Raw genomic sequence first — 21,835 nt, 5'->3', positions numbered from 1 at the left:
TGTGTAGAGTCTAAGTCACAAAGCAGATCCTTTTAATTCATGCATTCTGTCAACCAAAATTCACTGACCAGTGAAGAAGCAGCAGGAGAGCAAGTACTATACCTACCTTGATTTTTTCATATTCAAAAACAGAGGCATGGTTTTCCAGCTCTGAGTAGATATGTGGTGTCAGCAGACGGGCAATATCTGGCCTCATGCGATGCTGGAAAGAAGAAACACACACGAATCAATACAGAAGTACTAATGCACAGAAACACAGGCAAACAAATTCAGGTGCTGTGCTTTTAGTTCAATGATTGATAGAACAAACCTGGTAGTTGAGTCTGACATAAGGGACTTTCATCTTCACCAGCCTCTCGAACATGGACATCTCCAGGCTGAAGTTCTTGGCCAGATCATAGACTGTGGCACTGGGGCGCAGCTGAAGGAGGAATTCAGGTTCATCAAATGACGTAAACAATCAAGTTTTATTGAATTATAGTTGAGGACACAACAAAAGCGAGTGGCAGAGTTTTTATTGTTTCTCATACAAACTGAAAACTTGCTGGCTTCTTGTGGCCTCACGGAACTATGTGTAGTTCTTAAAAATACATTTGCATCAACAATTTGGGATTTTCTTGCACATTGTGCCCACTTTCAAATGATTTAAGAACTCATTATATTCGTAGAGACAGCTGCTTTGGACTTTAGAAACCAGACGAGTTGTTGGACCATCTTTAATTGCTGCCTTGAAAAGACCATTTTCGGTTATGTAAATGTGAGTGAACACTAATAACAGAGTTTGTAAACACAGGTAGAAGTGACCTCCAACCCACTGCAGAACAGTGATTATCCCTCCTCGGCTTACTGCGTTGCTCTTTTAAGTTTGACGGGATGAGAATAAAGAATGTATGCAAATACAACCTAACTTTCTTTTGCTGCGCTGTTAGTTGTTCGCTCTTCGCCTGTATGAGTGTGTGTGTGTGTGTGTGTGTGTGTGTGTGTGTGTGCGAGACAGTGAGTGAGTGTAGTGTGTGTGGGTAAGTGTCTCGAACCAGCCTTAGCGAGAGGACAGAGTGTGATTGTGCGTGTATGTGGGAGGGGGTGTGGGGGAGGCAAGACAAACTGGAGTATAACTGTGAAGCATTGTTTTCTGCTCGATTCAACACCAAACCTGTGATTAATGCCAAAGCTTATTTTACCAAGAATGTGTGATCCAACCACCTCCATCGCATACGCAGACTTGAGTTTGTGTTCCATAATAACAGAGCACTTTCTTTGTGTTCGACTTGTCAATGCTTAGAGTTTTAAAACCAGGAAACAAATAAACTGAACCATAAGTCTGCCATCAGAAAATCTCTTTTTGGTTTTACCAACACTCATTTATTATCCAGTAATTTGAATTAAGAAAGCCCGAAAACTTTCATTTTCATTCATTTATTTTGCACTTGTAATCATGTCATTGCACCATTTAGTTGCCCTCACTTGAATAAATCAAAGAAGGGAGCCTCAGGCACCGAGGTGAGTTACTTTCATATTAATCTGACCTACCTGCTGTATGAAAATGATCATTGATTTCCAAGGCCAGGCTACAATAAAATGCAACTTTCAAGTCAAACTCGATTGGAAATTCCATTCTTAAACTTACTCAACTTCCTGAGCAACTGTTACTAAGCCAGGTTTGTTAGTATAGTCGGATGAATGCATAGTCATGCATAAAAAGTGCAACAAACAAATATTAGGAAAAGAGTGTTAGGAAAGTACACGACGAGAAGATACAAGGACAGAATATGGAGATGCGTGGTTAAATTGTGTGTAGATGTGATCACACTTTGCAGAATGCTAGACAGGCGGCCTTGGCCATATGTCCTTGGCAGTCCCTAACAAGTAGCTGCTAAAGGCCACTGATGCCAAACATTCCTCTCCTCACAAGTCTCCGTCTCTAGCTCTTGTAATGGCTGGCTGAGAAAATTATGTTTTTTGAACATTCCACTCAAGGGAACACACAAAATATTAACGAGAAACACACTAAACTCTTTGACAGGCTGTCCTTTACATTCTCACCTGGCCATGTGAATGAGATCTTTTCACTGAGAAGGATGAAGACTGATTGAGATACTCCAGAGTGCAAATTATACAACATGCAAACATTATAAGAGAAAATCTAATGAGGTGCCTCTGTGACAGAGTTCATCAGGTTTGATATTCAGCTTGACATCATCTCATATTCATATTATCTGTATTGGCCTAAATGGTGCCCTACTTCACGGTTACAAATATTGTGTACTAAAGCTCGGCATCTAGACCTTATGAGCTCAAATGTTCATGAAGCACTTTAGAGCAGGATGCTGAGAATCACAGGTGCTAATATGCCAAAATAATTGCTTTATGCAGTGATAAGCTAGCAAACAAGCCAGTTGGCTATTTGAAGCTAAAATGACTTACTGTACAGACATGTAGCTTTCCTGCTGCACACTACACAGTAAAGTATGTTGTCCCTGTTGAGGTTCATTTTTTATATAAGATGGCAGCTTTGAACTTTTGCCAGTCAAGACGTACTGTATATGCCTGAACATGGCAGCCATGAGCCGACTGTATCAATATTCTGCTCAAAACAAATGTGACATATATGGAAAGTGCCCTCTCAATATTTACAACATTATACACAATTGATGTGTTGCTTTGAGGAGCTTGGTAAAGTGACGTGTAGCAGAATTTGGTTATACCACCATCATTTATCAAAGTTGTTTTTTTTCTTTTTTTTACCTGCTGGTGGTCTCCAATGAGGATGAGGTGTTGGCAGGATTCACTCAGTGTGGTGATTGTGTGGGCTTCCAGAACCTCTGCAGCCTCTTCTACAATGACCAGACGTGGACGCACTTCCTGCAGAAGTTTACGGTACTTGGCTGCTCCTGTTGTTGTCATGCCGATTACCTGAAGGACAGAGGTTGTGTTTATTTCTGCCTCTCCCAACAAGTTAATAATACTTATATTAATATTATCATGTTTAAGGATGTGAAAGAAACACCATGAAAAGTATCCAAGTTTAAAGTTATATACTCAATTACACATGAATGGAAATGTAAGTACTTAGACAAACTTCAGCTCAGTTAGCTTAGCATCTATAGCCTGATTTGAAACTAATTGTGAGATAGTCTGGCATACATCGTACCTATGTCAGTCTATTAGCACTTCTTATGCACTAATAAGCACACACTTTGTTTTACAAGCAGACACTTAACTTTAAAACACATAGGTGACATATTACGAGTGTAGCACATTTCATTGCTCAGCTGATGACAGCCGTATTACAAAACAGGTCTACCAATCGGCTGCTCCTGGATGTGCCTACAACAAGACGATTACACTACCAGTGCTCTTATGATATGACAAATCTGCTTCCTTTTCGTTAGTGGCGATTCTAGAGTCTGTTGTGGCTCTAATGTAAATTCAATGGGGCCCTTCCCTTAAGTTAAAAGTAATCTCACACCAATGGCAATTTTATGAGACCAAGAGAAGTTTTCACAGGAATATTGGAACTCTTGGCAGCGTAACAACATCGAGTTCTGTCAGGTGGGGTCCCTTGGGGAAAAGTTTGAGCCACTGTGCATTTTGTCAGTCCTCTGGGGGGGGTCAGTCCTCATTGTTTTCCAAATCTAAAAATGTTGGCTACATCAAGCTCATGATGTACAATCATATGTGAGTGTTTTAGTAAACGATTGATTGTGTCAAATTATTACTGTACCTTCGCTCTACGGAGCACACAGAGGCTCTCGTGTTCTTTGACCTCAGTCAGTCTGTCCACGGCGTTCTGATAGGCTTGTTCACACTTGAGGACGTTCTTGTAAAGTTCTTCCCTGTAGCGTGACAACCACAACCTGTAGATAGAAAATAAATAGATTATAGGCGACTACTTACTCAACATTATGGAAACCTCTCGAAGTATATACAGTACATTATCATACTTAACAAAGCTATACATGTAGTTAACCAATCACAATGAGAGATATAAAATAAGCCATAAGAAATTGCCCTGTTTGTACATTTGAATAGTGATTTAGAGTATGCAGACAGGAGCTCTCTGAGGAGGAAAAGTTGCATCTCGGCTGTCTGAGGTGAGGAGATCCTCTGGGAAACATTTTCCTGGCTATTAGTTGACTTCATTAAACACGCTGGGAGTACAGTACTACTAGCAGAATGAGGCTGCTTGCATGGAGGATGAAAGGAAGTGAAAGAGGAAAAGAAGGACAAAAGAGTGCTGAAGGGCAGTCAGGCTAGAAAGGTAAATGGTGAGATGAAGTAAAGAAAACAAAGAGGAACGTAGTAAAAGGAAGGACAGAAAAGGAAACAGTGATGCAGAAGTACCGATAGAGTCTCCATCTGTCCTTTATGCTCAGAGCCCAAACGTCCACGACAGCGTACTCGTCTGCTTCGCTCATGGAGGAGGTCTCCCGCAGCTCTTTCTTGATGGAGTTCTTAATCCTTTTTCTCTCTTCAGGTTGTATCTGCAATCATCAGAACAGGTTCAACTTTGAACTTTAAGTGTGTTTGTCCAGATGTTTAAAGTTCAAGCTAATCTTGTAACATTGGGTCCCATTTGAGTGTGTGTTGTCAGGGAAGTAAAAAAAACTCACTAGCTAGACTCATCATAAAGGTCTGTTTGTGTCACCTCCTTCAGTTACACGGAAGTCTTTGCATTAAGGGGTACTGTACAAAGAACAGATATGTACTATTGACTGTTCCTGTTTTATTCCCATGTAGTAAAAGACAATGCAACTACACATTTGACTATAAGGCGTAGTCCTACTGACCACAGAAGCTTCACTCTGCAAATGTAAAAAACACTTATTATTCAGAGGACTGTCAAACTTAAATGAAGATTCTTTTAAGAAAAGCACTTAAGAAGCTACTTTGCAGGTGCACTGCATTTGTAAATCAACTTTGTCCCCATTTGGGCCTCAGTCAGTAAATTTGTGATTTTGCTGCTGACTGTCTCAAAACTCAATTCATGAAAAGTGAAACCTCCTTTTACCTCCCATTCCCCCTCGCTCTGTTGAGGCTGGTTCTCAGCTTGACCGAGGTTCAGATCAAGCATCATTGCTTCGACCTCTCTGACAGCCTGCTGCATGTTCTTCTCCTTTTGTTCCTTCCTGCTTTCTCGGCCAAGTTTGGGGCTGATGTCGTCAATAATCCGCTCTGCCAGGATCATGTCTGCTTCTTCTGTGATTTCAATGAGGCCGTCTTCTTGGAAAAGCATCACTTCCTCTGGTGCTGTATCAAACACATCGCAGGAAGAATCAGTATGAGAAGGATTTTGTTCACTAGTGTAAGAAATGTACCAACATTTTAGTTTTGATCTAAACGTACGTGTAACACAAAATGCAAGAGCACAGATCGTTCACTTTAAGTGCAACAGAACAGATCTGTACCAGGCGTAGTTGTGATCGCCATGATCAGGTCAAACAAAATAAATCAAATATATCAAAATTAAGTTTTGACCATTTCTCAATCTCAAATTTTAATTCCAATAAAATGATCTGATCCAACAGAGCTGAAACACATAAAATTCAATGTTGTCTTGTGTATATATTTTTAATAACACCTAAAATTCTTTTAGTGCTGTTAATGCAACTGTAGTTCTAAGAAACCACTTTAGAGATCCTCTCACGTATCAGAGTGAGTCGTACCTTCATATCCAGTTGAAGATTCTTTTAGTGCTGTTAATGCAACTGTAGTTCTAAGAAACCACTTTAGAGATCCTCTCACGTATCAGAGTGAGTCGTACCTTCATATCCAGTTGCGTACTCTGTCTCCCTCTGCTGGAACGAGATAGAACCCAAACCCAACCACTCCATCATGGGACTGGACTTCTTCTGACTCCACATGTCAAAACCATCATAAGTCTGCAAAATCATTTCATGAAAAAAAAAAAAAGCACACAGCGTCTTCTCATCTATCCATATATCCCAGTTTATACATGAATCTGGTTTTGTTCATATCCAGTGGGACTCACAGGTTGCTGGTGCAGACTGGTCCAGTGTCTCATTGACATGCATTCCAGAAAGAAGTTTTCACGCAGGACGCCTTTCAAACAACACTCCATCTTCAAGGTGTGTTCCTGGATCTTCCTCTCCTCCTCTTCCAGCTGCTCATAAATCTGATTAACACATCACACCAGGAGCGATTAGGTCCAGAAAATCACAGACTGAATGTGAGTGAAATACTTTACAAGCAGCTGACAAGAATCTTGTGTTTCCCCACACATAGACGATACTTGGGCCGCCCAAGTATATTTCCAACCTGTTTTTATTTAGTTTTTTATTTATTCATAAAATTGCTGCGAGCGTGAGAGAGCGAGAACAAGAACAAAAGAGAGCGAGCGGGAGAGAGAGAGAGAGAGAGAGAGAGAGAGAGAGACAGAGCACTCGTGTGTAACATTTATACTGTAGGGCTCTCTGTATGACCTCACCTCCCGTTTTGCAAAACGCAGGTGAGAGGGTGTCGTTCTTTTCAAACCCTCTGAGTGGAGCAGCTCTCTCAGAACGTAAGGCTTCAGGACCTCACTGTTGCTGCGGCCTCCCACTCTCACGATGTGACCTTTCAGAAAACTGTGGATACCTTAGATGAAGGGAGAAACATTTTAGAATGTCAACAAATAAACCTCACAGAGAAGTGATGTTCAAATTACAGAAAGAAAGAAAGATCTGCCTACCCTCCAGGAACTGATCCAGGGCGTGGTTAGTGTAACACACCACCAACATCGGGACCTCATCAGATTTGTGTCTCCAGAGAGCCTCATTGGTCAATAGTGCCTGAGCAATTTTAAGGCCAACGTAGGTTTTCCCTGAGAAAATAGATCACATCGATTTACCTTAAAGCGAATGGAGACATTTTTTGGGGGGGAATACTTATGTAATTAGATCCAATTTTCTTTTTCAAGATAATTGAAAAATGTCACACCTATTGACTAGCTTTAGAAGGTTGGTGTAGAAAAAAAAAAGTTGACTCAACAATTCTTTGAATTTTCTATATGAACGCTTTATATTCCCAAATGAACAAAGTTATCATTCCTTCGATGGCTTTTCAATGTCTCACCAGTGCCAGGAGGTCCCTGTATGATTGCCAGCTCCTTGGTGAGGGCGAGCTGGATGGCTCTCATCTGAGACTCGTCCAGCCCCAGCTCCTCCATTTTGGGCCAAGCCGCTGGGTTCAGGGTGCGAAAAGGACGAATCTTGTGCTGGTGTTTTGGGTGAGCGATGGGTTTGAGGTTGTAGATGTCATTTAGCCGCAGATAAGCTGGGGGGTCCACATCTGGGCTGCACTCTACGATGTACCTGCAAGCATTATAGATATGATTTAAACCTTTAAGGGTCTAATAAAGCGCGTATAATTGTGTTCAATAAATATGTTCCCTCAATATTAACTCCAATTTTGAAATAAAAATAAAACTCACTGCACTTAACACAATAACTTATTGTCAGTAAAGTGACAGGCAATGGCCTGTGTGGCAATATCAAAATATTTAAAGGGGACATTATAGTTCTTTTCCACCTGTTCAAACAGTCCCCACGTGGTCTAAATGAACATCTGTGCTGTGCTTTGGTCCAAATATAACATGGATTAAGCACTAGAGGAGGTTTGTGACCCTGTAGAAACCAGCTCTCTCAGAACGCTCCGTTTTAGTGTGCGTGTCTCTTTAAATCTTTTCTGGCAGAGAAAAAGCCGACAACCTGCACCACGAACACTGACCCCAAATGAGCATCTTGTGTTATGAAAAAACATTAATAAAATAGCAATGGATTTAAAGGATATTCATTATGTATTTTTGATAACTCCCATGGTACAGTTGTGAAATAAATCTGTTTGAGAGAGTCACAAGAGAAAGATTGGCTAAACAGATTGACAACAAAGTGTTTCATGTGTATCCATGAGTGCAGACAATAAGCCACTGTACCTTTTAAACTCATCCATAAAGAAAGTGAACGCAAGCTGGGATGGTATAAAAACAGAGATGCTACCTTGATGCTAAAACCTGAAACTCCTCCAGGAACAGACACTCACTCCTACCTCTGAAAGGGCAGCTTGTCCTCCTCCTGCTCCTGCAGCCCCTCCAGAACGTACCGATACGCCTCGAAGAACGCAGTGGTCTCGACCATCAGGAAGGACTGACCTTTCTGCAACACAGACATGTTTATGTCTATACCTTTTTTTTTTTACATTGAACCACCAGCACCCTTGAGGAAATGCTGAACCACATTCATGTCTTTTTGAGGTAGTAAATCAAAGCATATTCTAAAGAGTAGTACATAACTAGTTTTAATACATTGTTTAAGCTATTTTTATCCCTGCAGGTTGACTCATCATTATAGTAAAAGGTTTTTTTTTACAGAATAAATGGCGGACCACTTTTGGACACCCACCTGAATTGTGGCCAGCTGAACTTTGCTTTCTTCAGTAAAGGAAATCTGGACCCGTCCTTTACGCAGATCCTTAGGATCCCGATCTGATACCGTGGCGAACAAGAGCGTGTCAAAATCATCACAAGACAGGCAGATCAGAGATCCAAAGATCAGCCTCTTGGTGTTCTCCCAGCGCACAAACTGTAAGGAATACAAAAAATAAAAAAAATAAAAAACTTCTATTTACATCGTTTATTTTTAAGTTCTGTTTCAAGAAACACTAAATGAAACAAAGATCTGACCTTAAATGGCTGCACATCAAACTCGACCACATAAGCAATCCCAGTGTGTGTGCACTTTGGCACCAGCAGCTTTGTGTCAAAATACACCCTGATGTCATCAAACTGCTTCTTCTTCAGTGTATTATCGCTCCTTTCCATGTTCTTTTTGTTCCAGAGCAGATGCTGGATCCCCTCGCGAAGCGGTCGCACAAAGTCCTCTCTCAGTAACCGGAAGTGTGTGTCCAGGTACTCATGGGTGTTTGTGTAGCGCTGCGAGGTGATGTTACGTCTGAGGAAAGGCTTTTCCTCCTTATGAAGCTCCTCAAGAGTGGGGTAGATGGGAATGTTCCTGAAATCTTCAAAGTCCTCGTCACCTGGGTATGAAAAAGTGTGTTCTTAAGTAACCGTTGAGAACATGCTTTGCAGTTAAATGTCGTTTTGCAGCGTTGTCCTAAGTAAAAGTTATTACCTGGGTTTTCAGCCTCATTGCTCAAGAGGGGATATGTTTCCTTATCTGAACGCAGGGTTCCCTCACAGGATCTCTCCTCAAGGTGTTTGATCAGGCATTGAACACCCTCTACTTTCTCCTCCACTTGAGGCTGGATGTCGACTCCTGACGCCTTGAGCCTGTCAACGATCGATCTAATCTGTGTCACCAACAGACTCACTGTTGTCAACGAGCTAGCAGGGAAGATGTTGAGGACCTGACGCACATTGAAGGAAGAAAAAACAAACACAGAAAATGTAATTAGTATTACATGATAATTAATTTCATTTGTTTTGGTAACATTGTTACAAGGTTACACAAATGACATTAATAAGCCATAATTATCTGAAAAAAAAAGTTGCTAGCATGATTTTCTCAGGAGGTCCATAATTTTTCAGTAGATTTAGTTTGACTGCTTTGCATTACAAGTATTATCCAGTTCTTTTAAAGTCTCACTTTAATGTCTTGTAATTTATTCATCTATATACATCTATTCTCTGTTTACCTCTGACAGAATGAACACGATGTTTTCCAGTTGCAGTGGATATCGTGCCCTTCGCACAGCGTTAGGCTCTGACCCCATGCCTACTAAATAGTGGGGCAGGACTGTGCGGAAGAACCCGGAATCTTTTATGATACCAGCAAGGTGCAGCAGAGTTCCTTTGTTTTTCCGGTATTGGAAAGCTTTACTCATAACCAGGCAAAGAAGTTCGACCATGTCCTGCCTCATTGTCGTCTCGCTCAGGACCTCCGGAAGGCCCGGTTTGGTGGACAGGGTGATGGCCACCAGAGAAGGCTCCTGTAAAGAGAGTTCTTCCAGTGTTCTATAGCCCAGGCCGTTGCCTCGTGGTGCCCCTGTTCCACCTGCAGATTTTGCTCTCGCTCCATTTCTGTCTTGTCTGTCTCCCCCAACATCTCTCCTTCCACCTCCCCTTCTATCCACACTCTGTCCTTCCCCTCTCTTTACAGCAGTGTCTTGTGACTCTCTTCTCCATCCTTCTCTTCCAGTGGCACCTTGCCCTCCCTTGTTGGCTCCACCGCCCTGTCTACCTCTTCCTCTCTGTATGGCTCCTCCATACTGACTACCTGCCCCTCCTTCTTTCTGTTTGGCCCCTCCCCCAGGTCTACCTGCTCCTCCACCTCCCCCCCTTCCCCTCCCTCGAATCACACTTGCCTCCACCTTGCCTCTCCAAAGACTTTCAACCCCATATCCTCCCTCTCCTCCTCCATCTGCCATCTCCCTGTTTTTGCTCTTTGCACCTCTATGTCTGTTTCTTTTATGTTTGCCTTCTGTAGAATTTCCATTTTCATCAGTATCACCTGGGGAAGAAAAAACAAAATGTATGTATTACATTGACCTTGAAACTGAGAACCTAGTATGCTCGTTGTATTCATTGCTGCTTGTTTTGTCCAGGACACTCTTAAAAAAGAGATTTTTTTAATCTCAATGAGTTTTTATTTTCTTCCCTGGTTAAATGGAAGGTTAATACGAAATAAAATGTATTTTAATTGATCACCTCTAAAACTTAATATTTACCATAATGAGGTTCCATTCTGTGTAAGCCCTCCACAGGCTCACATGTGACACCAGTTCAGGTTGAAGTAAGGGTCACTGTTTATCTCTGATGGAAAATAAATTGGAGATTGGAGAAGTGAAAAAAAAACAACACAAGAAAAATGAACAAAACTTCATATAAGCCCATAAAAACAACCAGCAGATGAAATCAAACACGTTCTTTGTTTCCTTAGAAGTGCTTATTATCATGTTATTAACATAACTCAAATTATACAGCACACTATCAGAATTTGCAAGGTCACTGTGGTGGCTGGGGTCAGATAAGAAGAGGTGATCTCACTCTAGTTTCAAAGGAAAACGAAACAACCATTGTCCACTAGACTAGAGAGAGGTGCATACAACATTTTAACTAACGACAGATAAAACCAAACGCCTACTTTATTCCAATTATTTTCTTGGGTGTTGTTTGATTGCTATAGAAATGATTTGCAAAGACAGTGAGCACGCCCTCTAGTGGACGCACATGATAAGACTTAAGTTAGGTTTCCATTCTCCATAAATGAGGAGGAGCGGAAACTGAAGCTTCGCAGGTTGCTTTACAAGCATATACTGTACATTTGCAAGCACTTATCCGCAATCGTTCTAATTCTCACTTTAGATCCCACCGAACAAGTGTCCAAATAGTCCATACTGACATAATGTAACGTATATAATAATATAACGCATTTATTTATTTTACAGTCACGTAGGCCTATGTCACCTAATTCATACCAAATATTACATTTAATTAACAAGTAGCCTATAGGCTATGACAAGATTAATAGAAGTTCTGACCCAAATGTTATTAACACCAAACGCAGCATCTCCTTTGGAATAAAAGAAAGACAGAAAGAACTTACCGAGACTGAAATCTTGTGATCTCGATCTTCACACTTGTCATGTATCTTTATTCGGGCGGAGATCTCTGCCTCAGTGACTCCTCTCTGTTCTTGCCTCAGCTGCTGCTGCTGCTGCTGCCAGCTCCCTCTCAGCTGTCAGTGCAGGAAGCTGCTGCTCTTTAAATGCTCTGTCACTCCCGGTTTCGTTTCATCACAACAAACCCGGTATGCCACACCTCAGACAAAGTCTAAGATTACTGGTTTTAAGAGTTGCCTCTTCGTTGGCACAACATTGCCGGGTATACGATTTTTTTTTTTTTATTTTTTTTTTTTATGCAGACATGACACAGGTGTATTTGATTGACATCATTAGAGGCATAGTGAAGTAATTGCATGAAATGTTGATTGATGGATTTCACCTCAGGACCTTTTTCTGGTTTGTAGTGTCCATACAAATCCACACCACTGCCAGTTTGGATGGATGATTTATTCGGCTGCCAGCCCATAATTACCCACAGGGAACATGGGAGGACCTCTGTGAGATAATAGTTTGTCTTTGCAGTTAAAGAAGTGAAATCCTGAGACACTTGAAAAGATTTGGCAGTAAGCTGTTTTTAAAGGATCTTTTGATGTTTTATCAGGCACTGAAACATTAATTGGGAATGTATTCCTCATCTCTGTAATGATGGAAACAGGGGAAAAAACTGTCAGCCATATTTAGAAATGAGGAAAACATTTATTTTATTTCCAAATTGTCGCTGTAGTCTTAATTACTGCAGCTCTGCTTGTTTGTAGTAAAACGTTTCCTCTTGAAACCAGAGACTATTTTTTTTTCACTGCATAGTGTGATTTCTTTCAGATGCATTCAAATAATCAGATATTTCCACATGAAAAGAAATGTTTCTATACTTTTTGGACACACCTTAAGGATAGAGTCTGAATCTGAAATGAAAAGTGATGACCCCTCGCCAGACTTTGGCGGGATTTTGCTGACAGGAGTCATGGCTACAATCAGTGGCTTGTTGGCAGGAGAGAGGCGTTAGCTCTTCCTAGATATCCTCCACCTAATACTCTTTGAATTGAACTCAACCAACTCAGATAAGACTGCACCTTTGTTTTACTGCAGGTTAGGTTACTAAGGCCTAGTTTACAAAAGAAGCAAGACTCATGTTATCCAGAGAGTCTTTCTTTGAATCAAATCCCTGCTAAGCTTAAGGTTTCTAAAGGGCAGGGTATGAAAACTAAAATGGCCTAGATTTACAAAAAAAAACAAAAAAACAATTTCATCACAGTTACAAAATTAGCCAAAAAACAGCACTGATGAAACCAAGTTCGAGAATTAGGTCTACAGCAGAAGGAGGAGCAGTAACAAGATGAACGTGGGATATGTTGATGCGGATATAAGCCTGGGGTTCAACAATGTCCCTTAATTCTTAAGCGCCATGCCTTGGTTTGCATCTTTGTTGGGACTATTGAAAGTGTAGCAGGATTTTTAGTCCAATTTTCCATTCAAAATGAAATGCAAATACATATAAATAATATAAATGCTTATGTTTTGCATGATTGTCCTATTCTAACAATTGCTGCTTATTTGTTAATTATACTAGAATGATACGTATAACAGGAATTTCCCAAATATATTTGAATAACAAAAATGTCACATTGACTATAACCTTCTACTTCTCATTGAAATGTTTATGAATATGTGGGTTGGTCATCTTTATGATCTTGTACATTATTTAAAAAAGTATATTTTATTCACAATGAATACTGGCAAAACTTACAGATTACTTCCGTAACCTTCTTTATTAGAGCTCAAATGGGTCCCAGTTGCCATTCTCCAATTTATTACTCTTCACTGTACCCCAAATTTCGAAAATGTGGTGAAATCTGTTGATTCCTATGACACACTTGAGGATGTTCAACAAAAGCTCACATTAGACACACTTTGAGTCATGTGGTTGTTGTTTTTGTGTGTGTGTGTGTGTGTGTGTGTGTTTTAAAGAATGCTGTGTCTGGTTTCCTGTTTTAGATTTTGTGATTAACCCATGTTGTGTTGGGGGATCAAAAAAGTGTATCCTTATTTTTATCTTAGTTTGTGTATGGCTGCTATGTATCTTATGTTTACAGTCTATGTGCATGTATTTGAAAAAATGGGACTTCCTGGTAAATTTATTTGTAGAAAATACAAATAGTTGTTAAATTAAACATATTCATTTTCCCACAAAGATTAATGGGCAGACACATGAAAATTAGTGACTCAACCGCTTCATTAAAAACGAAACTCTAACAAGAGGTTTCTACAGAAATAGCTGGTAACGTAGACCCCCCCCCCCCCTCCCCTGTCAGATGACGTCATCTCGGTTCTACGTCATCACGCAGGCTGAGCGGGGAGGCTAGCTAAAGCTGTCGTATCCTATTGGTCTCTTATATCAATGTAAACATGTAGCCGTTCCCTGGACGTGACTGCTTTGCCGTTATGCGGCGATTCCTCACTGTGAACCTGTTAATCAGTAATCAGTAAAAACACGATGGCTGTGTTACTAAAAGTAGCATTATTTGAGCCAGGACAGAGTGGCGTTAGCTTTATAACCAGCTAACAGCGAGTAGCTTATATCAGGCCGTGTTTGTATATGAAGCTGGCCCTGCTAATTAGACAGCTAGCTCCCCAGTTGGCAGCTAAGAAAATCGCCGGGCTGAACGAGAGGTCAGCATAGAAGCGAAGAAGAATGGCAAACTAACGCAATCTAACAAGGGGGATTTAAAGAAGTGGACACACTATGAGGAGCTCTAGAAGTGCTGGTGCCTCGTCACCTGTGAATGGGAAACAAGGTAACAGAGGAGGTGACACCTAGCTGCTGAGTTTTGACATCTCAGCAGCTAGTTTGTACATTTCACATTCACTTTAATGCTTGAAGCATGACCGCTGTTTATTTGAGTTTGCTCACTTTATTACTAAACTTTACACACTGTATTAACTTAGACAGTAAAGCTCCTCTAACATGGTGTTTATTGTGTTTCTAGACAGGGACACCAGGCGGAAGAGGAAGATCGCGGAGATCACGCAGGCCCTGAGTGTGACTCCGGTGGATGTGGCAGCTTTGAGGAGGATGGCGATCAGCGAAGGTGGGCTGCTGACTGATGAGATCCGCTGTCAGGTCTGGCCTCGGCTTCTTAACGTGCCCCCCAGCGTCCTGGATCAAGAGCCAGGTATCATCGTTAGCTACATCATGTGTCCAAACAGAGCAATAAGGACTACACATCCACTCTTAGCACGTTCAAGGTGTTTGGTTGGTTCTTGTATATACTGATGGTGAAATGTCTTGTCCAGAAAAGGTAGAGCGGGAGAATAACAAAGACTACAACCAGGTGTTGCTTGATGTCCAGCGCTCACTGCGGAGGTTCCCCCCGGGTAAGTCAAACCCTCCCTGCGTGACTGTCTCACAAGCTGTACTGTTGTGCTTGGTTTCACAGAAACACTGATGCATTCCAGTTTATTTGTGCACCAGGCCTGAGTACCAAACCATGGGATTTAAGTTAGAAAGAAATGGTTTCATGTACTGTTCCGGCACTACTTCACGTCAAGGGACGAGCTTTTTTGAATTTGTTGGAAGTGCAGTCATTTATGGCCCTCTGCCATTTAATCAAAATGTATTAGCTTTAATTTTATTTTACTGAACTGATCTTCTTGGGGAAATGAGGTGTTTTACACTCGTGACTCGTGCACTGATGGAGCTGCCCCACAGTAGGTGCTCCCGATCTGGGCTGCCTTGCTCAAGGACACCATGGCAGTGCTCAGAAGGTGGTCTGGCACCTCTCCAGCTACCAGAAAAATGTCTATAATTGGTCCATACCGGGACTTGAACCGGTAACCCTCCAGTTCCCAACCCAAGTCCGCCCCCTTACAGTCACAGAGTTAAAGCCTTAACATTACTTGTTTCTTGTTGGGGGGGGGGGGGTTGGCTGTTAGTCAACATGGACAAATTACAAAAGAGCTCTTTAGAGGTGCGGGCAAATTTTGTACCCTTGACCTCGACAAAGTTATCTCTCAGCCGGAATCGGCAGATACACTTCACTCCCAGTCACACTGTATGTGCGGATGTAGTTTATACCATGTAAGCTAGCTCGACTCACTCCTCATGTCCATTGGCTCAGTCTGCACCATTCGTGTCCAGCTCGCTTGCCTTACTTCCTGTATTGTCATCGTATTATCTTCCATGTGGCTGATGAGTTTATATTACAACACACACTTTCTAATCTAATGTGTCTTTAATAGTCTTTAGTTACTGAATGGGTTACAAACATTGGATATGCTGCATCTGTTATTTTACATTTACTGTCATTAAAGGGGGGAAAAATGCCAAAAGTCTATATAAAATAAAGTGTATTTTAAAGTTCTGTGCTCTTGTGAAGGTATGCCTGATGAGCAGAGGGAGGGTCTCCAGGAAGAGCTCATCGACATCATCCTTGTCGTTCTAAAACGTAACCCTCAGCTGCACTACTACCAGGGATACCATGACATTGTTGTCACCTTCCTTTTGGTCCTGGGAGAGCGAATTGCAACCGCTCTTGTTGAAAAGCTCTCCACACATCATCTCAGGTAACTGCAGCAGGTTCTTTCCTCTACCTACTAATTTTTTCAGATACTCTCTTTCAAAGTTCATAATGTAGAATAAGACACATCCACTATTTGTAACCTCCTTTAACAGCCACTTTTTCAAACCTTGTGTTTTCTCCTCCTTTCAGGGACTTCATGGATCCTACCATGGACAACACAAAACACATTCTAAACTATTTGATGCCTATCATTGAGAGGGTCAACCCTGATGTGCATGACTTCATGCAACAGTAAGAACTTTTTCTCTCTGAATGATACAGGCTAAGTCAAATAAAGGTAATCTGTGAGACATTAAAGACTTCAAAATGAGAAATATATGTAGTTCTTTTACATCATTTACATGGTAATGCCAGAAAAGGTTAAAACATTAAAGGTAACATTTTATTCTCCTTTTCAACCAGTTTAGAAAAGCCTGAGAGGTCCCACAACATGTCTGTGAAGTTTCCTGTTCTAAATCCACTTTGATCCTGTATTTGACCATGCCTATAAACCCCTCTATTTCAGTCCTGCTCAGAACAGGAGTTGTTTCTGTGTCTGTAGCTTTAAATGCAAACGAGCTGTGTCAGACCACGCTCCTCTGTGGAATGGCTTGGGCTTTTTTTTGCACCCTGCTGTAATATTTACATTGGAAACACAAACTCAGAAGGCAGAGCAAACACCTAGCTGACACCTAAGCAAGTGTCATCTACCTGGAGGAGGGGTTACTGCCCTTTGTGATGTCACTAAGAGAACATCGGCAAACGGCCTGTTTGAGCACACAAGACGGAGAGGATGTCATTCTCATAATATGGGGGATTAAAGACAGACTAGGGACACACATAATAATGTCAGACAAACATGGTAAAGTGTAACATTTAAAGCCTCTCATCCAGTTTTGCTTCCTTGTGTTCATGAAATATCTAGATAAACACATTATGTTTCCTAATGTATTCTGAGTCAGTGTTTATCAATATAAATCTCGGTCATCATCAGTGTAACAGGAAGGTTTCAACATCTATTATGTGTCATGTGATCTGCTGCTGTTCTACACTCATTATTGTTTTAGGATATTTGAGACATCCGCAATGTAATATCTGCTCCCAACTGTTCAGGAAATTGAGATTTAAAAAAAACAACAAAATCTTCTGCAAAGAGATCTTTAGCGATCATCCCCTTATCATGACAAAGTGGCAATTAGATTGTTTTTACTTAACTCACTGGCTTTATGAAACACCTTTAACAATATTGATGTTAATAGATTTAAAATCAGCTAAGATCAATGTTGAAACTCAGCATGCCTACATCAAAAGAGCAATGGTTTTAAATCGAGGAGAAGGATTACCAGGCTTACAGCATCCTGATCCTATTATGAGTGTCCTCTTTAAAGACTTTTCGTCACAGGTCATGAAGTGAGCGACTTGGAGGGCTGACACAACTGTCAGGGCGAGTTCTTCTGTGCTAGATGGACATTTTTGAAACCCTTTATCTTTTATTGCTGTTGTGAGTGGATCTCTGTTGTGTATTCATTGGTTCTCAGGGCTGAGGTGGGCACAGTCTTTGCTCTTAGTTGGCTGATCACCTGGTTCGGTCACGTCCTGTCAGACTTTCGCCATGTGGTCCGGTTGTATGACTTCTTCCTGGCCTGCCACCCATTGATGCCCATCTACTTTGCTGCTGTGGTGAGTTTCGTTTTTTTTTTTTTTTTTCAGCAGTCATGATTTGCATTTCCAGGGAATTCTAAAACTGTAGCAGCCGAATCTCCTGCTGGGGAAAACAAAAGTTTGTCTCACCTGATCCTCCCCGTAACGTCAAATATCGTCTATGCATTTACAATGGGTGAAAAACAAACTGCTGTGTTGCAGATCGTACTGTACAGAGAAGAGGAGGTGTTGGAGTGTGAATGCGACATGGCCATGGTTCATCACCTGCTGTCTCAGATTCCTCAGGATCTGCCCTATGAGACCCTCATCAGCAGAGCAGGAGACCTCTTTGTCCAGTTCCCTCCCTCTGAACTGGCGAAAGAGGCTGCCTCACATGAAAGGTACTTTACTCCCGAGGGTGATGAAGGATAAAAGTTGCTATTTAATCCTTTTCCTAAATGTGGTTAATAGAAATCTGACTCCTCTAAATAATTAACTCAAATCTCTGCGCTTTCTTTTGATGGGATGAGAGGAATGACTGGAGGCGTCTCTTTCAGGTTAACAGAGTTTATTAACCCGATGAATCAAGAATAGAAGTTACAGAGTCTCTGGGTTCAACACTACGTGTCCCTGACAACAGACAGATACCTGGTCAGTTCGCGAAGTCTGAGCCCCGACTATCTTTCCCTGAACCCTTTTATACATTAGACAGAGATTATCTAACCAAATTATGCATTTGAGAATGTGCGGTTTCCTTCCTCCGATTGGGCAGCTTTCCAAATTATGCGCCTCCTGATGTTTGGTTCCGCTTCTCTCATTGGTGGATCATACTCCCGAATCCTTTGTCCTTCGTCTAGTCTAGTCATCATTTCCTTTTAAGCAACAAACCATTTGAGAGATTAACTATCAAGGTCCACTGAACCTATCAATGTGGGTGAGTGATTAACTATTCAGAGCGTTAAACTAGACCTATGTTTGATTTGGTGGTGAGTGATTCAGTTTAAAGGGCCACATCAAACACATGTTGGAATGTGCACTCACTTCTGCAAGCCCTCTTCACAGAATACCTTTAACCTCTGAACTAAAATCTCAAACAATTAGATTAAAACACTTAGAGTAAAACATGATATAATAACTGATATAATATAAATGTGAACAACAATCATTCATACAATGGATATCTAATCATTCCTTTGTATTTGGTGATCAAACCTCTATTCAACAATATATTATTGCAGTAAACACTTTGATTATAAGCAGAAAAAGGCCTATTATTCTAATAGTGACTATGATGGAAACTGTTGTTTTCGAATTTCCAGTCACCATTATCACACTGATGGAAGTGATGTTTCCATCTCATGCAGACCTGTACTGATTTCTTTTAGTTGTGTAGTTGTGCAGTGTAGTCGATTACGTGTATAAGACGTGACTGTACCGGGTTTATACAAAGCTGTGAATGATGCCGTGTCGTGTGTTTTCTGAAGTTTCATACTTCTCTTTGCAATTTCCTGTTCTTTCATGAACACTCATTTTCTCTTTGTCCCCCCTGTGTCTGTTTTCTTCTTAAGCATGGCGTCCTCGACTTTCAAGGATTTTGACCTTGCCTCCACTCAACAGCGACCAGACTCTGTCCTCCGTCGCCGCCGCCGACAGAGACAGGCTGCTCTGGAGAGCTCAGCAGCAGCCGCCGCCGCAGCAGCAGCAGCGAGCTCGGCGGTGGCCCAGCCTTCAGCTGCTCGGCGGTTTGTCCGTCTGGCTGTCATGGGCCTGACGGTGGCTCTGGGGGCAGCAGCTCTGGCCGTGGTCAACAGTGCCCTGGAGTGGGCCCCCAAGCTGGACTTGTTTCCTTGAACTGCGCGTCCTTGACTGAATCTAGAGGAGCGGTCCGTCTCCACGAACCCTTTCATGAATGAATCCACAAAGCTTTCAGTCGATGACACTGTGTGGAGGCCTCCGTCTGAACTGAGTCAGTTAACACTCTGCTTCTCGTCCACTAGCATGTGTCAAAGCATCCTATGGAGGGTCCTTTTTTATGACTCCTGAAGAGTGTTAACCGATGTAACAGCAACAGCTGCTCCTGTTGTAAAAATGAAGAATCCATCCTGTCGTAATTAGGAACGTGTATTTCTAAGAACTAGAGCTGATGGCGTCGTATTAAAAGCTTATTTATATTTGGTTGTAGGATAATCGGATATCGAGTTATGCTCAGAGATTTATGCTGAAAGCTTGGTTGAAGCATTACACTTGAAACTGCTGCCAATTAGGAGAGCTAGAGTGAATGAATGAACGTGTGTTTGTGCATTATCTATTTGATACCTGGACTGAGACCAAATAGAGGATAAGTTAGAGTCCTCTCTTTGTATAGTTTAGTATTTGTTCATAATAGCCGTAGAGGAATCATGAAACAAAGACACTTTAAAAAGTCACAATTTTACAACGTTTTTAGGATTTCTTTGTTGCTTCGAGTGGTTCAAGAAACGCCTTTCTTTTTTTTTTTTTCTTTTTTTTTACAGTTAAGATAAACTCGTCATTTTTTCTTGGGCTGAGTATCTTAAAACTGAGTGTAGACAGTTACATATTCATGGTGGCTCATTTTAGGGTCAGCGAAAACAAACGAAGGTTTCTCACGCCAAGTGTTAGCAAGGTAAATTTGTTGTGGCCTCCTCAGGACTGGTTTTGCGTCTTGAAACCTTCAATTTCAAGATTAGACCCCAGATAAGAATTCAACTCCCACAGTGAAGTAAAAAAAAAAGAAAAAAAATACTCAAGCCTGAAACGGCTTCAGAGTTTTCTAATTACTCGCTTCATGAACTTTTAGACGTGATCTTAAGTGTGTCTGTGTTTCATGGCCAAAACACCCCCCCAGAGTAGATGATCTAATCTGTGTCCCTGACTTCACACTAACTCACTCAATGCCTGCTCGCAGAAAATATCAGCGAAGTGAAGAATTGTAATTCAGATGAAGTGGATATCGTAGTCCTCGTGTTTGCACAGTGGGGGAACTTGTTTGCACTGCCTGCATCTCATTTAGTTCAATCACTTTTATTTGACTTTAGTCGGTGCTTTGCTCACTCTTTCTGGAAGCACCTCAGCCTTCAAAACTCTTTTATTTTCCAATGACTTGTGTTTGACCTAAAGAGGAATTAGTACATGTCAATGGGTTAGCTCGATTGCTTTGAGTGTAGCATTTCAGTTTTAGGATTGGTCCAGCTCATTCCAGTGTTCCAGTCATTTTCATCCAATCACGTGTTTGAAGTACAGTAACAGGGCGTAGTTTGAGTGGCACCACACTCCGCTCTTTCATTGCATTATTTTGTAGATAATGAATTTTGGTTGCCTGTTCTCTTTTTCATGTATTTTGTTCCAACAGAAAAACTTCAAGGTCACCTGCATCGTGGCTCAACTACAAACATATCATTTCAGCTCATCAACAAAAAGTCAACACACACAAACACACACACATCCTGTTCTTCTACTATTCCCTGATCGGTTAGGTTTATTGCCTTCTGTAGTGACCCACTGGTTCATCCACTATGAGCTGTACAAACTAAATGAAGGTGTTTTGTAACATGTCTACACTCTGAGGTGCCTGAGAGTCGTAATAGTTGAGCATTATTGTAACACAATGTGTCAACACTCAGTGGTTTTCTTTTATCTTCATTGCACTAAACGATTTATCTGCCTTTTGTGTTTATTTTGTTATAACAAATCTGTCTTACTAATGTCAAGTTGTACAAGAAAATGCTAATAAACTAGAGTCAAAATGGTTTCTTAATGGTTTGGACAAAGTCACATCTGCAGGTGATTGAAGGCCATTTTGGAACCCTCCCCCCCCCTTTTTTTTTTTAGTGATGCTGCACCGCAGGAACTATGAACTCTTTTAGTTCTTGTTTGGACGAAGCTTTTCCGCTCCTGCTTCAGAGCAGGTATCATGGTGGTACGAATGCAGACTAGAAACAACAAAACAAAACAACGGTGTTGTTACCTCTTCAAAAAGTCATCAGAAATGTTTGGTCTAAAAACGCCTTTTTGAGTGTTGCCAGGGGCGATTCTAGAAC

General features: G+C 41.3%; 2 protein-coding genes across 3 annotated transcripts in view; one reads left to right on the top strand and one right to left on the bottom strand.

Annotated features, from left to right (window-relative positions):
- znfx1 (zinc finger, NFX1-type containing 1) overlaps window positions 1-11,803 on the bottom strand; it is a 130,428-nt gene extending 118,625 nt beyond the window's left edge. For both annotated transcript variants that reach the window (XR_013778869.1, XM_079341076.1), the window contains exons 1-18: window positions 11,562-11,803; window positions 10,684-10,768; window positions 9,652-10,466; window positions 9,129-9,363; window positions 8,681-9,033; window positions 8,400-8,579; window positions 8,047-8,153; window positions 7,075-7,313; window positions 6,692-6,823; window positions 6,449-6,597; window positions 5,993-6,136; window positions 5,765-5,882; window positions 5,012-5,250; window positions 4,345-4,484; window positions 3,725-3,857; window positions 2,746-2,913; window positions 311-421; window positions 107-202 (exon numbers count right to left, since the gene is read on the bottom strand). Coding sequence is in view for 1 of the 2 variants with exons in the window: in XM_079341076.1 (XP_079197202.1) it covers window positions 107-202; window positions 311-421; window positions 2,746-2,913; window positions 3,725-3,857; window positions 4,345-4,484; window positions 5,012-5,250; window positions 5,765-5,882; window positions 5,993-6,136; window positions 6,449-6,597; window positions 6,692-6,823; window positions 7,075-7,313; window positions 8,047-8,153; window positions 8,400-8,579; window positions 8,681-9,033; window positions 9,129-9,363; window positions 9,652-10,466; window positions 10,684-10,699 (3,375 nt within the window). In the remaining variant the exon portion in view is untranslated. The remainder of the gene's footprint in view (window positions 1-106; window positions 203-310; window positions 422-2,745; window positions 2,914-3,724; window positions 3,858-4,344; window positions 4,485-5,011; window positions 5,251-5,764; window positions 5,883-5,992; window positions 6,137-6,448; window positions 6,598-6,691; window positions 6,824-7,074; window positions 7,314-8,046; window positions 8,154-8,399; window positions 8,580-8,680; window positions 9,034-9,128; window positions 9,364-9,651; window positions 10,467-10,683; window positions 10,769-11,561) is intronic.
- Window positions 11,804-13,890: 2,087 nt separating this feature from the next.
- On the top strand, window positions 13,891-21,544 carry tbc1d20 (TBC1 domain family, member 20). Its single transcript, XM_079340700.1, has 8 exons — window positions 13,891-14,372; window positions 14,565-14,750; window positions 14,872-14,952; window positions 15,954-16,140; window positions 16,287-16,388; window positions 17,675-17,816; window positions 18,000-18,178; window positions 19,346-21,544. The coding sequence occupies exons 1-8, from the start codon at window positions 14,321-14,323 to the stop codon at window positions 19,626-19,628; spliced, it is 1,212 nt and encodes a 403-aa protein (XP_079196826.1). The 5' UTR covers window positions 13,891-14,320; the 3' UTR covers window positions 19,629-21,544.
- The last annotated feature ends 291 nt before the right edge of the window (window positions 21,545-21,835 follow it).

The sequence above is a fragment of the Symphodus melops genome, assembly GCF_947650265.1.
Source record: "Symphodus melops genome assembly, chromosome: 4".
In the NCBI taxonomy this organism is placed as follows: domain Eukaryota; kingdom Metazoa; phylum Chordata; class Actinopteri; order Labriformes; family Labridae; genus Symphodus; species Symphodus melops.
Note: the sequence above shows the minus strand (reverse complement) of the source record. Positions and strands in the feature narration are given on the sequence as shown.

What these genes read in the sequence shown, in the direction of transcription:
- tbc1d20 (XM_079340700.1), top strand. Translation starts at nt 14,321, where the DNA reads ATGAGGAGCTCTAGAAGTGCTGGTGCCTCGTCACCTGTGAATGGGAAA. An exon ending in GTGCATGACTTCATGCAACA is followed by an intron (nt 16,389 to 17,674) that starts GTAAGAACTTTT and finishes ATTGGTTCTCAG; the next exon opens with GGCTGAGGTGGGCACAGTCT. An exon ending in GAGGCTGCCTCACATGAAAG is followed by an intron (nt 18,179 to 19,345) that starts GTACTTTACTCC and finishes TTTCTTCTTAAG; the next exon opens with CATGGCGTCCTCGACTTTCA.